General features: G+C 41.0%; 1 protein-coding gene across 5 annotated transcripts in view; it reads left to right on the top strand.

Moving 5' to 3' along the window:
• Nucleotides 1–14746, top strand: part of GAREM1 (GRB2 associated regulator of MAPK1 subtype 1) — a 138405-nt gene extending 123659 nt beyond the window's left edge. For 4 of the 5 annotated variants that reach the window (XM_090039894.1, XM_090039898.1, XM_090039897.1 and 1 more), the window contains 2 exons: nt 5280–5446; nt 7762–14746. In XM_090039894.1, coding sequence (XP_089896020.1) covers nt 5280–5446; nt 7762–8674 — 1080 coding nt within the window. In that variant the 3' untranslated portion in view covers nt 8675–14746. The remainder of the gene's footprint in view (nt 1–5279; nt 5447–7761) is intronic. The other variant, XM_090039895.1, reaches the window with a different exon arrangement.
• Nucleotides 14747–15502: the final 756 nt, after the last annotated feature.

Here is a 15502-nt window from a genome sequence, read left to right as displayed (position 1 = left end):
TGTCTAAAACTTGTTGAATGAGCCTAGTTAAAGTGTCCTGTTGCAATTTGAAGTGCGGAGACAGTGATACATGAGACACAGGGGCTGGCTAGATCCCAGTAATTACCACACTCCAGCAGACTTAATTAATTGAGACTGCTCCCCCATGCTGTAATTATGGCTTGTGAGCAGGCACCCCAAGTGATTTACAGCAATAGTTTTCAAACTGTTCCACAGCATGCTGGGGGTCCTCTGTAGCCCCCCCAAAGAGACTGGAAGTAATGGCAGAGCAGGCCTGTAGGCAGTGTGCCACCATTGCCACTGGGCTGGGTTGCTTGGCTGCGCATCAGCTCGCGGGATGTGGGTAGTGGTTCTGCAGCCGCAGAAGTGATGTGGAAGGGTTCAGTGACTTCAGGAAGCTTGAAAACCACGGGTCTACAGCATAAGACCCTTTCAAGCTAAAGAAACCAAAATTGATGAAGAATGGGATTTTCCAGGGCTTTTCAAGGGCTGAAGAAACAAACATTTTTTGTCTAATCTCAGCAAAACAAGCATAGGGACTGGATAGTTTGGATAGTTCTAGTGTAACCAACTAAAAGAGAACCCATTTAATAATGAAAGAGTAACTAAGGAGATAGTTCCCTGTATCTTGGTTCCCATAGACCTTGACATACACTGTTTCCCTTCCTTGTCCATCCCAAACTCTATTTATGAAACATGAGGATTTATCGCTGGCTTGAGCCAAACCTGGTAAGGACAAAATTCCCCATTGGCTCAGCTCTATTTCATAACATTTGAACCATTGCCTGCAAGGCACAGGTAGATAGCTCAGCTCAGGGATCAGTATAGCACAACTGGGTGTGGGAATCTGTGTGGAGCATTGTGCATTATGCCATGCAGACATACCTTCAGTTCATACTGATCTTATACTGGTTTTCTTAAAATCTGAGTCTGCCCAATGTGTGGACCAACTGATGGAGAAACCTCTCTGTGAGCTAGTTTAGTGAAGGTGATGCATCATAAATGCTGCTCATTGTGCCAGTGTCTTACTCTTTTAAGTAAAAAATGTCTTAACCCCTTGACCATCCTGTGTATATAATAAGTTCTGTTGAATGGTCCTAACCCTGTGGGTACATGGTACATGCCATATTAACTTTGCTGAGTCCGACTTGGAAAAAAATTAAGTCTCTAGGCATCCTTGGGGCACAGCACTAAAATGGTTGAAGAGTTTTATGCCTGAATTCAACAGCAAACATAAGTAAAATAGATTTGATTTTTTAAAGAGAGCAAATAAGAGCCCTTGGAGTCGGATTTATTTCAGTGTTTTGTGCTGCTGGGCATTTACTGTAATTTTAACTTGTTCTGAATTAAGGAAGAAATGTGCTGAAATATCCCAGTCCCTAATTTTCAATTTCACGTAAATACTAAATGGGTTATTGCATTTTGAAAGCACTAAAGCAGATTGCAAAAAGGTTCCACATTTTTCTTTTTTAAATAAATTAAATCACTTTAATTGCTAATTGCACGTTGCAGTGCTGCTAAGTTGTCAGTTCTGCAGTGCATTTAAAATTAAGAATACAGTTTTAAGTGTACTTTCCCCTAAAATGAGAATTTCCCTTTCCAGTTGCATCTTAGAGATGCTTGGATGCAGTTTGTGAAGGGCCTGGCCCCTTAAAGTGGGTGGGAGTTGTTGCAGATGCATAGCAACTTAATTCTGAGCAATTTTTTCTAGTGGGACTGTTCATGTGAATAAAATGACTACTGTTCTTCAGAGGTGTACACCCTAGTCAATTCCACTGGTACATTCTATGAGAATCATTACTGGGTTTTTATTTCAAGTACAACTGGGACCAAATTGAAACATGAATAAAGGAAGAAACAGGTGCAACAAGGCACATTTAGCCAAGTACCATGGAAACTACCTGGGTTATGGCACTTAGCTCTTTCACACACTGTGCTGGAGTGAGGGCCATTCTAAATGACAGGATTTGTAGGTTCATAAATCTGCCCTGTCTGGTATGGCACTTGGCTCCTCAAAACTTCCACTGAAAAGCAAGAAGTTGTCTTTTTTTTAAAAAAGATATCAGTATGTTTTCACTTGCTTTGCCAAAAATAACAAAAGATTTGAGCTACCACAGTGCTTCCAGCAACCTGAAAACAGCTATAAATGTATTGAGTGCATTCTTTTGCTTGAAATCTTATCTGACAGTGCAAGTCTTGTATTTATCAGACTCTTCAGTCCAATTCATGTTGCATATGAAGAGTGGTCAAGCTTTGGAATAGGCTACTGTGGAATCTCCATCCCTGGAAGTTTTCAAGAGCAGGTTAGAGAAATAGTTGACTGGGATGGCTTAGTCAGGGGTTATGTACAGACACTCATTTTTCTATTGGAAGAGCTTCTGCTTTTCCAGTGGAAACTGCAAGTGTATAGGAATTCAAGATTTTTTTCTCCTGGAGCAAAAATGGTGGTTCTGGGAGAAAAATAAGCCAACCCCAACCCAGTAGAAGCTGTTTCTGGAAGAGTTCCTCCTCGGAGACCAAACATTTGTACACTTGCCTTTCTGACAGAAGCCTCAAGGCAAGTCTGACATCTCAGTGTGCTTTGCTCCTGCCCCCTCCCTCATGGGTCCACAGAGACTCTGTCACTCAGGATACACTCTACTGCTCCAGCCAAGCAGGGAGGAAAATGTGCTTCCTGAATGCTGTGGCACCCTTTACCATCCCCATGCTGTGTCTCATGGCTGCAGGGAGACTCAGGCTGTTGAGGCATCTGTAACCCCAGCACATGATGCTGGGCAGTCTGTGTCTTCATCTGGTGTGACACACAGACCTCGCAGAGCTGAACCACCCTAGGTCCACTCTCGCCAGACCAGGACCTGTTGGACCCATCCTTTTCCTTCTCTCTCCCCCTGAAGATTCAGTGGAGCTTGACCCTGACCTTGCCAAACCCAGACCCACCAAACCCTGCCCTACTCCCTGCCCCATACCCAGACCAGTTGACCATGCTCCTGCCATTCCCAGAGCCCTCAGATATTGTCCAGACATCAGAGGGAGTGGAAATAGGCAAGTCCAGGTGCAGGGGGATGTGGACAAGGTACTTTAGATACAGGAGATTGGAGGTGGTTGGTCTGAATCGGGAAGTAGACATAGACATATAGTCCTGCCACTTTCCCTATGGAAAAGGGGGAAACGCACCCGAGAAGACCCTCACCCACTTGACCAGACCCAGAACCACCCACTTAGACCCTAACCCTCCCTCCCTTATGCCCTTTTCCCCCACCACTGTAGCTGCAGTTATGCCAGACAGGATTTCCCCCACCCAGATTCTCTGAAGGTGTCCCAAGGAATCCTGTTTAAAGGCAAACCCCCAACATGGGGAAACTGAGGCACATCTCCATGCTGCCCACAACTCCTGGATCTGTGGGTTTCCCGTCTCCACCAGAGCTGCTGTTCAACCAGTCAGGCTTTTCCCCACCAAATCCTTCATGAAGCCTCAAGGAAAACAAAGTAAGTTCAGGAACGGGGTGCATCAGCCCGTGCATGTGGGACGGATGGAATAGAAGTTGATATGCCTGTTACTAACATGACGTTTCTAGTCTTCTTTCAGAACCTCACAGCTGTGAGAGGGTGGGAGGTGGGGATTATGGCTAGGAGTTCCCCAAGGGAGTGTGTTCCCCTAGGGTGGCCAGCCAGTCAGCTCTGCCTTGTGCACTTGGTTGTTGTCTGCTGTCTTTTGCAGCCATGGAATCCTTCAAAGCATGCTGGGATGGATGCACAAGAGCCAACTGCCTGGGTGGCATCAGCAGCGCAAACTCCCTATTCTGCACTGGCCTGGCTCCTCTAACCTTTGTACAGTGCCCGCCCAGTAAGCTTTTGTACCAGGAAAACAAAACTGGGAGGAGCTCTCAGATCATTTGAATGTTCGTATACAGTCAGGGATGATCTTGCCTTGAGCAGGTGGCTGGGCTAGATATCCTCATGTGGTCTCATCCAGCTGCACTTCCTTATGTTCCTATATTGCTCTTTCTGCTCTCAATTTTTTTTTTTTTTTTCAGATCAAAAGTTAGGACCAAACCAAAAGCTCAGATCTGAACCCAAGTATCCAAAGGAGATCTGTTTCAGGCTCTCCTTTCTGAGCGTTGGGTTTTCCATCTATCTTTGTACTACTACGAAAGAAAAAAAAACTATAAGGTTCCTCGTTGCCCTACCTGTATTTGATAACGGTGTGTAGGGTGTTGCTTCTGGGGTACACTAGTATTGTCTTTTAAAGTAGAACTGGGTTTCAGTAAATCTAGTCGATTTAATTCTGTGCCAGAGATTCAACTTAAAATATACCTAAGCAGCTTTTTGGCAGAATTTATGAAGACCTCTGTGGATTAGCTGTCACTTTCTTTTATCCAAAGTTTCCACAGAGGCAGTGTAGCAGACCTGGCAGTGTGAGGAGAAACACGTCCCACATGGCAGTCTATACTGAATGTCCTGGTAGGAATTTAAGGGATTAAGGATGGCAGGAAGGGCTGGTTATGACATGCCCTCTGCTGGCTGGTACAAAGAACTACACAAAATATTTTTTCCATCAAAACCATTAGAGCAGGACTGCTTGAGGGACTACAGCAAAACTGTGAGTATGGCAACTGAATTAAAACACCATACACTAAAATTAGTCTGCTTCAATTCTGTAGAGCTGCTGCATCTCCTTGATTTGTATTTCACAAAAATTTCTTATGGGGTAGAATTTATATGTTGGTAGGAAAGTATATCTGAGAAACAGAAGGTGGGACTTGGTCTTGACTTCAGTGGTTTTCATAGATCTAATTCTGAACTATGTCAAGCCCTATCAAAGCCTATTTAGATATTCTCTTTGTCTCACTGAAGAATCATTACAAGTGACTGAACTGCATTAGTAGAGATTGTTCTAAATAAGCCCTGTTGGACGGTACTTAATATCTTAAATCATCACTCTAACTTTGTATGCTATGCAAAATTTCCTTTAATAAATATAAACCTTGACTTTTCTTAAAGCATCTGATGAAAAATTAGTGAAACAAAAGTACCTTAAAACATATGCTAATAACTGCCTCACAAGACATCCTTGTTAGCAGCTTGTAAACTTATCCCTCTTCTAGCAGGTGCTTCTGATGGACATTTTATATTATATTTACCATCACTGTTTTTATTATTTCTTTCCAAAATATAGGAACCTGCACTGACAGATTTCATTTGGCTGAGAGTGCTGTTATCCAGGTTCTCAAGCTATTTGCTAAAGGTTTTTTTTTTTCCCTCTACCACTTCTAATGTAGGTACGAGAGGAATGCAGACTCCTCAATGCTCCACCTGTTCCACCACGAAGTACAAAGCCCTCATCCACGAGTCCGTCCATTCCTCCTCGTACGATCAAACCAGCACGGCAACAAACGCGTTCGCCAAGCCCGACTCTGTCCTACTATTCTTCAGGACTGCACAACATGTATGTCTAAGCTGTGGAATCTAAATCATAATGTGTTTGCTTTTTTATTTTATTTAATTTTACATTTAACTAGCCTGTCAGTTTATTTAAAAAAGGTTAGTATACTGACTGTTCCTGCTATGGGTTAATTTATGCAAGTGGCTATTTTAAAATCTTCTAAAGAAGGCAAATTTGGGTAAGCACACTTATTATTTAATACGCGGAAGTTACTATTTTCTGTAACATCTTGATTATACATAACATAAGATGGAAGTGTAGAAGCTAACTTTAAGAGCATTTAACTCTAAAATAAAAACTTTTTGTAGTATGATACAATGGAAACATTAAAAACGTTAAATGCAGGATCACATACCGTTTCTCAGTAGTACCGTTGGTCTCCCATGACTAAGTGACTATCTTGTAACTTCTATACAATGAATAAACTATATTGTGACTTGAGGAAAAAAGTTATTAGAATATTTAATATCTTTTTTGCCAATCACAGGAGATGTATGGTCCATTTTTTGTTTCTGGCTGTTGTCATCTTAGGTGCTCCAGGGGAAGTTGTTTGCAGCCCTCAAGGAGGAAATTTCTCTAATAACCTGCTTATTGGTGAAGTTGTTTTCCTGGATTTCCCCATTTTTAGAGGTCTGCACATACCCTGAAGCATAAAAACTTAAAGATCTATAATAACTGAATGTCTGCCCTTATCTAAACAAATGTCTATGACCTTTCTGAAACTTGTCAGAACAAGGGCCTCAATTATGTCCTGTGGCATTGAGTTCCAGTGGGTTTACGCTACCATAGGTGTGCAAGTTCTGAAAATGTTTACCTCATCGGCTGTATACCTACTGGTTTTGTTTTTCTTTTTTTAAAGTTACAGAAGACTTTCTTGTTCTCATATTGAGAGGGTATGACAGGAGCACCCAATTTTAATTTCTTTGTGCCATTTGTTGTTTCATACATCCCTGTGAGGTCGTCTCTTATTACTTTCCTGTCTGAATTAGACAGCCCTAAAGCCAGATTCTGTACACTGGTAAGATAACTTTGCATTGCATCATTAAGAAAATGCTTGGAAAGCAGATGGAGATGAGAATTTTTCCTATTAAGAGTTATTCCTTTTTTCTTTGCTGTTATAAGCCTTCCTCCTGCACAAAACATGGTTCCCTATCTCTTAACTGTTTTCTTTGAGTGCATCTGCACATTCAGTAGAAGTTTTTGAACTGTCACACAATGCTGTCCCAAGTTTCCATCCTGACTGCTTGCTAAATTACAAGTAAAAAAAAAATGAGAATTCAAATAGTTCTTTCCATTGTGTTGGTTTGTCTCTTATACAAATACATTATTTAAAAATATGTTTTTAATGTTTGGCAGAATTACTTTCCAGTTTTCTTAGTAAAGCTTTATGGGTTCATAATTCCTAGGATCACACCTCAACATCTCTTCTTTTTTTATGTTGGGTAAAGAATTTGACTTTCCCCTCCACATCATTGTAGCTGATTCTAATAGGAGGTTGCATGCTGCTGTTGGCAAGTTTCACTCCTTGGTTTTAAACTCATGCAGTGCTTTTAGATATTAACTGTCCAGTCTTGTTGGCTGACAATAATTAGTTTTTATCACTGGGGACTAGTGCAGTGTGACCTGACTTGGGTCCACTTGGAGGGAAAAAAAAGACAGGTGCCTTCACAGCTGAATTTAACTGTAAATTTAAATGGCAGTTTTATAATACCAAATTATCACTGTTCTTTTTCACTTACTCTGTATTCTGCTTCATAAACGGCAGTGTATGTTTCATTAAGTGCTCTTTGTGGCTTTCAAGTCATGAGCAGAGTAGTATCTTAGCAACTTTTAAATATAAGCCCTTTGGGGCAGGAATTCTCTCTTCCATGTTAGTGTAGCACACATTTAGTACAATGGGGACTGAAACTTGAATGGGGTTTTTGGGTGCTAGCATAAATATATTTATGGTTGACAAAAATGTACCATTCTAGAAGAGTCTGCATCTTCAGGTAAGATTGCTCCTATACCCTGGTGTTGTGAATAGGAAACTAGGTAGGGGAGAGAAAAAAGGTTATGTGAGGAATAGCATGTAGTTTCCTGGTGAAGTTAGCATAACCAGGGAAACTTTTTAAAGATATTTTAAACATTGTGGGAAGTGCAGAGGGACAACAAGATTAACAGTGATAATAAATCAAGGCGACCTTTTTCAGTTCTTAATGTTCTCCCGGGTTTAGTTTGGAACACCCAGCCCCTGATTAAGTATACATGTTGTTCAAGCACTAGCAGTTCTTTGCTTTAGCTACCTTTCACTCACTCTTTTTTATTATTTTTTAAAGCAGCATAACAGAAAGTGACCCAACAGATCCAACCGAGAGTGCCCCTGTCTCTTGTTACCCTTGTAATGTGGTGACAACAGAATCAAAAGAGCCTGACAGCAAGATGCCTTTTGGAAGCCCCTCAGCTGAAGCTCTGTCTTGTAGGTTATCCTGGCCAAATCATTTTTCTGGAACTTCTGAAGGCCTAAATAGGAATGACTTCCTGCTGGATCCAAGCAGAAGTTATAGTTATCCAAGACAGAAGACACCGGGCACACCAAAGAGAAACAGTCCAGCACCTTTTACTTTTGACTTTGATGGATGTGAAATCCCTGCTGGGTACTCACAGCTGGTCCCAGCTGAGTTCAGTAATGCCATCTCCAGTTGTCCAAAGTCTGCAAGTTACTCTTTAGAATGCACTGATGAGAAAACTCTGGCAGTCAGCGATACAAAGCAGAGCCATTCATGCCCTGCCTTACCTCCTCGTGCACCGAAAATGAATGATGAGAAGCCAGCTGTAGACCTATGCCCTTTGCCTCTAAAAATAGATGGTGCTGAAGAAGAATCTCAGACTGCATCACCAGACCTGTCAGAAGATCAGTACCTTGTTAAAAAGGGCATGCAGGATGCTTTCTCTATTTCTTACCCTTTTTCATCTCCGCTTCACTTTCAGTTAGCACCAAGGTCTTGTGGTGACGGCTCTCCCTGGCAGCCACCTACAGACCTTTCTGGACTCTCAATAGAGGAAGTATCTAAGTCTCTGAGGTTCATTGGTTTATCAGAAGACGTCATATCTTTCTTTGTTACGGAGAAGATTGATGGCAATTTACTTGTTCAGCTTACGGAAGAAATTCTTTCAGAAGACTTTAAGCTAAGCAAATTGCAGGTTAAGAAAATACTGCAGTTCATTAATGGCTGGCGGCCTAAAATGTAGTCCAGTGATGCTGACTGGTGTTTAATGAAACTGTATGCGGTACGTGCTAAGAGCACTGGGGCTAGTACGTCATTTCCTGTTTTTTGCACTAAAAGCCCTTCCTGTAAATAATAGTAATAGAAGAAATTTACTATGCAGATAACATTTTGAGTGGTGAACAGATTCTTTTATATGTCAATACAAAATGTAGAGAACCTTATAGAAGTGTGCCTTGTGCATCACTGAACATTCAGCAGCTGCTAAAAACTGGACGTTAAGGGAATTTTTACTCCTTGTAGTCTGTCAAGATGTAGTATTTATTGCTGAATAATCAATGCTGAAAGACACACAAATCCAGTTTACAATTTTATGTTAACAGCAAAATATAATGCATTTCTTTTGGGCTTATTTTTTCAAATAGTAATTGGCAACATGCTATGACTTCTTTTAATTTCTGTTTTTCACTAAAGGATGCATTCAAATCTATAAAATCGTCCTTTTCAATAATGTAGCAGAAAACGTTAGAGCTAAACAAATGCTTTGAAGTGAGGCTCACAGTATGTTCTTCAAGATACTTTTACAAAAGTCTACCTGTAAAGTACTCACGGATAAACTTACTGTGTTGTTGCACCTGAACAAAATCCTTTTAATATTAAAATATATAAGTCATTAACCCTGATGATAACATTTTGTCCTTTTCTGGTTGTCTGTAGGGGAAAATCATTCCTACCGAACCAATCTGCCATTTCCATGTCTTGATTTAGAAGTTCACAATCTGTAGGTTTCAAAAGTGGCTTTGTTGTCAGATCAGTGAAATAGTAACATGACTGCCAGCCTTCACGGGAAGGGCATCAAATAGTATGTTTCCTTTAGTAGATCCCAACAATGTAACAGTGGAGTCTTCTACTAATTGAGGGCCATTTTGCTGGCCCTTTTCTGCCAGAAAGAAAACCAGTTTTCTTGCTGCTGTTATGAGATGAAAATACTGATTTCATGAGCTACACTTTACACTGCAGTCAGCTATATAGGCAGATCCTTGCAACTATGCAGAGTCCCATTGAACTAAAACATTGCTGAGGTGGAAGGGAAAAGCAAAAGCACTTGAACTTCCCATAAAAGGCTGAGAGGACTCTAAATACCCTGAGTGAAATTGTATGCCACGTTTTCAAGGCTTAGTCAGCACAAACTTGGTTCTGCCAGCCTAACTCAAGTTCTGACGGCAAAACTCTGCATGCGTCTGCCCGTAGAGCAACTTCGTGGTGGCAGCATCCCATTTCTGACTGCAGTCGCACCACCTTGCCCAAACTACACGGGTTCTGCTGCCACTGGCAGACAGCAGAAGATTCATCTGGACAACCCGATGCCTTCTGCCCACTGCAGCAATCCCATGAGCAACTGGTACCCTCCTAGAAAGCACTGCACACTGTAGAGGCACAGCTGCTGCAGGAGTCAGGCAGAGTGACCAGAAGCACATTGGGCATGTGCATGTTCTGGGGTAGCTTTGTGATGCCAGCTGCCCTCTCTCCTTAACTACTGCTAGCACAACCAAGCGCGCGTGGACGAGGCCTGCGAGACGCAGCATGGAACGACTGGTCCAAGTGCTAGCACAGGGGAAAGAGTGGTGACTTCTAGCTGCCCTTTGAGCCTCCTTAGTCCTGCATACCTTGGGGAGCCAGCCTCCCTGTGCACCTGGAGAATTCTGCCCTGGTCAGAACCTGACCTCTCAGAGCCCTTTTTATACTTCTGTGGTACATTTATCTGGTTTCTGGAGGTCTGAGCAGGGATGCAAGTGTCTCTACTATGTTTTCATCTTTTTCATAGATGGAAAATGTAAGAAGTGTGGTGGAAGCAACAAGAGTAAGCAGGAAGGTACATCGGGGTTCGAGAGACTGATGGAGCAGGTCTTCTCAACTGCAGAACTGCATTGAGGGGATGTTGCTTCTGGTGACCTGTACAAATCTCATGTCATGCCTTATTCAAAGTCCAGTTTTACTATTTGTATTGCAGTAGCACCTTCAAGACCCTATTGGACATCCATCTATCCCTTTCCCCACCCCCCTAACCCCCATGTCCCCTCGTCCCAAAGAAAACCAAATCAAAACTCCCTGCCTCAGAGTCTGTTGTTTCTTGCCAAATGCTAAGATTAGACTGATGCAACAAATCAATAACTATCCTTGACTACTTCTGCTATTTTTATAATGAGGGGTTTCAAAACATACCCTCGGAATCAATTTTCTAAGTGCAAGTAGGATTGAATGAATAAATAAAGACTAAGTGAATTAATTTTGGGTACCATTCAGAGCTAAGCACTATTGTGTCCATAGGCACATGCAGAGTGTAATTGCTGCTTATTAAACCTAACTAAATCCAGCTGTCACTCAGCAAAGGAAGGTCCAAGCTTTTTACATTTAAAATGAAGGGTACCTATTTTTGTTTGTTTCGCTTGTTAATGTTAAAAAATGTTTGATCTCCAAAAGAGGGTGGTTGTCTTAATAATGGTAAATGCCTCAGAACATTACAGGTTATGTCTCCACATTTATTATCCCAGCCAGTGCCGTGCTAATTTGGCTGTACTGCTTCTAGTACCTAAGACAGCTCTATCTCTATATGGTACTGCATTGTGCTGTAGCCATATCCTAAAACATCTGTGGGAAACTGGCAGCTTTGATTTGTAGTTGGATGCATACTGTTTGCCTGCCTTTTGGCCTGCTTTTGTTATAGACAACATTTAATGGATTTTGAAAACGAGGAGTCTAAGGGCCTTATTGCACCTCATGCTGTGAGCTGCATAAATGTTGATCAGTGTTAGTTGTAGCTTGATGTTTGGAGCAGTTGCACCCTTAGTCTAGAAACCTTCTCTGACTGTGTCCTTCCCCTTCACAGCTGTGACGTGCTGTTAGAGGCTTGGTCAGCAGGGGCAGGTCTAGGAGCTGCAGCAGTGAGTTGTCAATACAGTGCTGATGAGCCAGGATGGACTTCTATCCCTGCTGCATGGGTGGAGAGATCCTGAGATACTGCAGGGTTGAGAGATCCCAGGATACTGCAGGACATCCCCTTGGGTGGCGCGTCTGTGGGGAGTGGCCACACCTTAATGGAACAGGAGCTGGGTAATGTGGATCAAAGATAATCCTGGCCTGAAGTGCTGTAAATCTGAGCCACATAACAAGTGCATAAAACCAATTTAAGGTGTTAATGTGCAGACTGTCCAAGGGTTAAGAGCTCCAGGAGCCATCCAGAATTACCATATAACAAGCCCCGAACTCCCTGTTAACACCATACCTCCATAATGCCTACCTAGACAAAAAAAGGGCTTCCAGAAGGACAGAGGAATATGCATATGTTTTTGGATCAGGTCCATAGCACATAGCCACAGCTGCAACGTCTAATGGAAGACCAATCAGACTTACTTCTGCGCCCCTTCAAATGTTTTGTTCTGTCATAGCATTGCTTATACATTTTTAGGCATAGTAAGCTAGCATACAACATGCCTCTCACCCTTTCCCAAAAATAGTTCACAGGCTTCATTTCACAAGCTGTTTTTGAGAGGGGTTTGTGTGTCCTTGAATTCCTGTTTATAGTGACTTGTTTTTGTTGTTTTCCTCCAACCAAAACAGCTTAAGCAAGCTGCCAATTTGGCCCACAGGCCCAGTTTTTTAAAAAGTGCTTGGTCCTACATTCTCAGCCATTTTTAGATACTTAGAGTTCACCACCTAATTACCTTTGAGAATCTAGGCCTACAATCTTGCAGCCCTGAGTGGAGTAAGCGGCTTAGTCAAATATGTCTTACTGTAAGTTAGTAGGATTTGAGAGTCTAATTTGCTTTTGAAAACTGGACTTGCCCATTTAAGTGACGTAAGCTGTATCAAAGCACTGCCTAAATAGCTTTAAAAATCTGGGTGCAGAAATTTAAATCTATAGTTATAAAGCGCCATGCTAATGCATGTCAGCTACAGCATTAAAGTTATCTGAATATTCCCACCAATTTGAAAATGTCTCAGTCTGAAAGTTTTGGACAGATTCTCTGATGTCCTTAGCACCTCCTGTGAAGGTGCTGGGAGTCCTCAATTCTGTGTTAGTCAATGGGAGGTGATGACATCACTTTGGGATTTGAGAGAGATATTTCTAATTTAGTTGGTGTATAAGATGCAAATACCCTGCTTTCTGCCATTTTCAGACTAACACAGCTACCTACCTCTCCATGTAATTATCACTTGGAGTAAATTTAACAAGTGTTGACTCTGACTCCTACTCTTATGTTTAAGAGAGAGTCTACAACTTGGCTGTCAGAGTCTTTAATTGTAATTGTACTTTAAGTCTGTCTCTAAATCATTTTGCATCTAAGCATATTTGCAGGCTAAGGCTGTCTGGTGTCTTATTCTGTTTAGTCTGAGAGATGTAGTCAAAATATACATCAGTCAAGGTACAAGCAAATTCACAAATTCTTTATGGAAAAGTGCACCTTATTCTGTCGTTTCAGATTTTATTGTGCTCTTTCGTGTAGCTTTGAACTTGCTGGGTTTTTTTAATAGCTGAAATCAGGCCCATAAGGTTAATTTAATGATTTGGTATCTTACGCTCTTTTTAAAAGGGCCAGTTCTGGAATGCCAGAACAAGATGCCATCCACGGTTGTGTACTTTCTGGAACAAGAGCTTTCTATTCTTTCTATGCAACACAGTGGCATGTGTACTAATAGTCCCTTTTACCTTTTGAAAAGTATAGAAGCTTTTATGGGGCAGCAACAATACTCCTGAGGGGGAAGAACAAGAAGAAATATTTAGGAGAAACAAAGGTCAATTTTTAAGTACCCATATTGTGCCTATAATTAAGATTCTTCTATATTACTATTACTACCTTTGTGACTAACCAAAGTCTTACTGAAATCAGTTATTGTATATCTTGCTATCTTTTTTTTCTTTACTTTTGCTGTATTAAAAGTAGGTTATACTTGAAACTTAGGCAAAACACACTTCATCCATCCAGTAGAAGCAAAAAAATGCATATGGTTTGCAGCTAGAACTGGATGAAAGCAACTTTGTATCTTTTATGTGGTTATTTGGTGCCACCATCTTACCACATTAATTGACTTGGTTTCACAATAGCTTCAAGAGAAGCTGTGTGCAAGTAGCTGCAACATTGTAAAAACACTTAATTTCAAGTCCCTCTCCTTTTTTTAATTTTTTTTATAAAGTACTTGATATGCTTTCTACTGCATCTTCCTCTTGAGACATCTACTTAGCTGTTTCCCTGCTAAATATGTTTTAATACAAGTTGCTTAGGTCTTTATCACTGGAAGTGAGCTAAGGTATGTACAGAAGGGAAAATGATGCGGTGGTTGAAGGCATGTCTGTGTAGAATGGAGAGTAAACATAGCAAATCTAGGGGACCAGATGGGGTGTACTCTATACTAATCAAAAAGGATGCACTGGAAAACAACTACTAGCCCCCCAGGGCTAACAGGCATAGGATGGGGCAAAATCTTGCCAAAATTGAGCTCACCCAGTTACATTCTTTGGATGCAATTAGTATTTGAAGTCCTCAGCTTTCCAGCTAGATGGTATTGGTACATTATTAGCCAAAATAAATAGGTTACCTGTGTTGTCACAAGGTATTTGTAATACTGGGTAACGAATGAGTGCAAGTACATTGCTGTGGCCTTGGGAAAAGCACCTTTCTAGTGAGGATGTCTTCAACTTCTAGTAGTCCAAGAGTTGTTTAAGTCTGACCATCTATATTCATAATGATCAGACTGTCATATGTTAAAATTTCTGGTATGATTCTGATTCTTCTTGACTTGGGTAATCTTCCACTGAGTTGTTGTATAAAATAACTATGTTTAGCTATTTTAAATTACGTTTTTGATCTACGCAAAGTGAATATTTGAAAGCAACACAAAAATCCTTGGCTTAGTATATTTCCGTTATAAATTGAGGTGTGTTTTTGTGGAATTGTGCTGTTTTGGGCTTCTCTGGAAAAGGCTGAAGGTAGATTATTTAAATCCAGGTGCAAATAAATATCCCTGTAATGTATATGAACAAATTTAAACTGTATTGTAAGTATATAAACTGTACATTAAAGATATTATTTTCATGATACTTCAAATGTGTCCAGAGTTCGATGTAAATGACGGGTCACAGATATAACAATGTCTGGGAACATGGAGAAACTGACACCTTTGCTTGCACCAGTATAAATTGAGGGTAAACATCACTGAAATAGCAGGATGATTGTGTAAAATGAGTGAATGTAATGAAGAAGAGTGATCAAGCCCATACATTTAACATTATTATAAATGTTACTAGTGCTATCTACATGTATAGGAATACTGGGACCAGGATCCAGGGTTTCCACACAAGAATTTGTCCTTCCCCCACCTTCCATTGTCCAGTGGAAACTTATTCAAAACTTTAAAGAGCATATGGCTGGAAACTTGTCACACCTCTAGGGGCAATGTATTCAATGAATGCTTTCCTAAAAATCAAGAAAAGAGATTTGGCCTATGTATGTGAAGCAAGCACCTGGTTTAAGTCGTCGTCGTCGTCATCGTCATCATCATCATCGCCCTTTAGGTATTCCTAAAGAAGTTTCCTACTCTTTCTAAGAAAAGATGCATTTTCTGGGCACCAGGATGGATCAGAGGGAGTAGAGGCAGTTGTGTTACAAATAGTAAAGAAAGCCTGGCTTTCTTGCATGCATACCAGCCTCTGGCTTCTTTACTATTCCTTCCATCCAGGAAGAGCACACACCAACTGCAGATGCTTGATCAGCCTGACAAAGGGTATTTAAACCTGAAAGCTTGCTAAGAAGAATTTTTGCAACTATCTGAGTTGGTCTAATAAAAGATATCAGAT

Source organism: Crocodylus siamensis, chromosome 3 (genome assembly GCF_052110815.1).
Source record: "Crocodylus siamensis isolate JL-2025a chromosome 3, ASM5211081v1, whole genome shotgun sequence".
Lineage (NCBI taxonomy): Eukaryota > Metazoa > Chordata > Crocodylia > Crocodylidae > Crocodylus > Crocodylus siamensis.
Note: the sequence above shows the minus strand (reverse complement) of the source record. Positions and strands in the feature narration are given on the sequence as shown.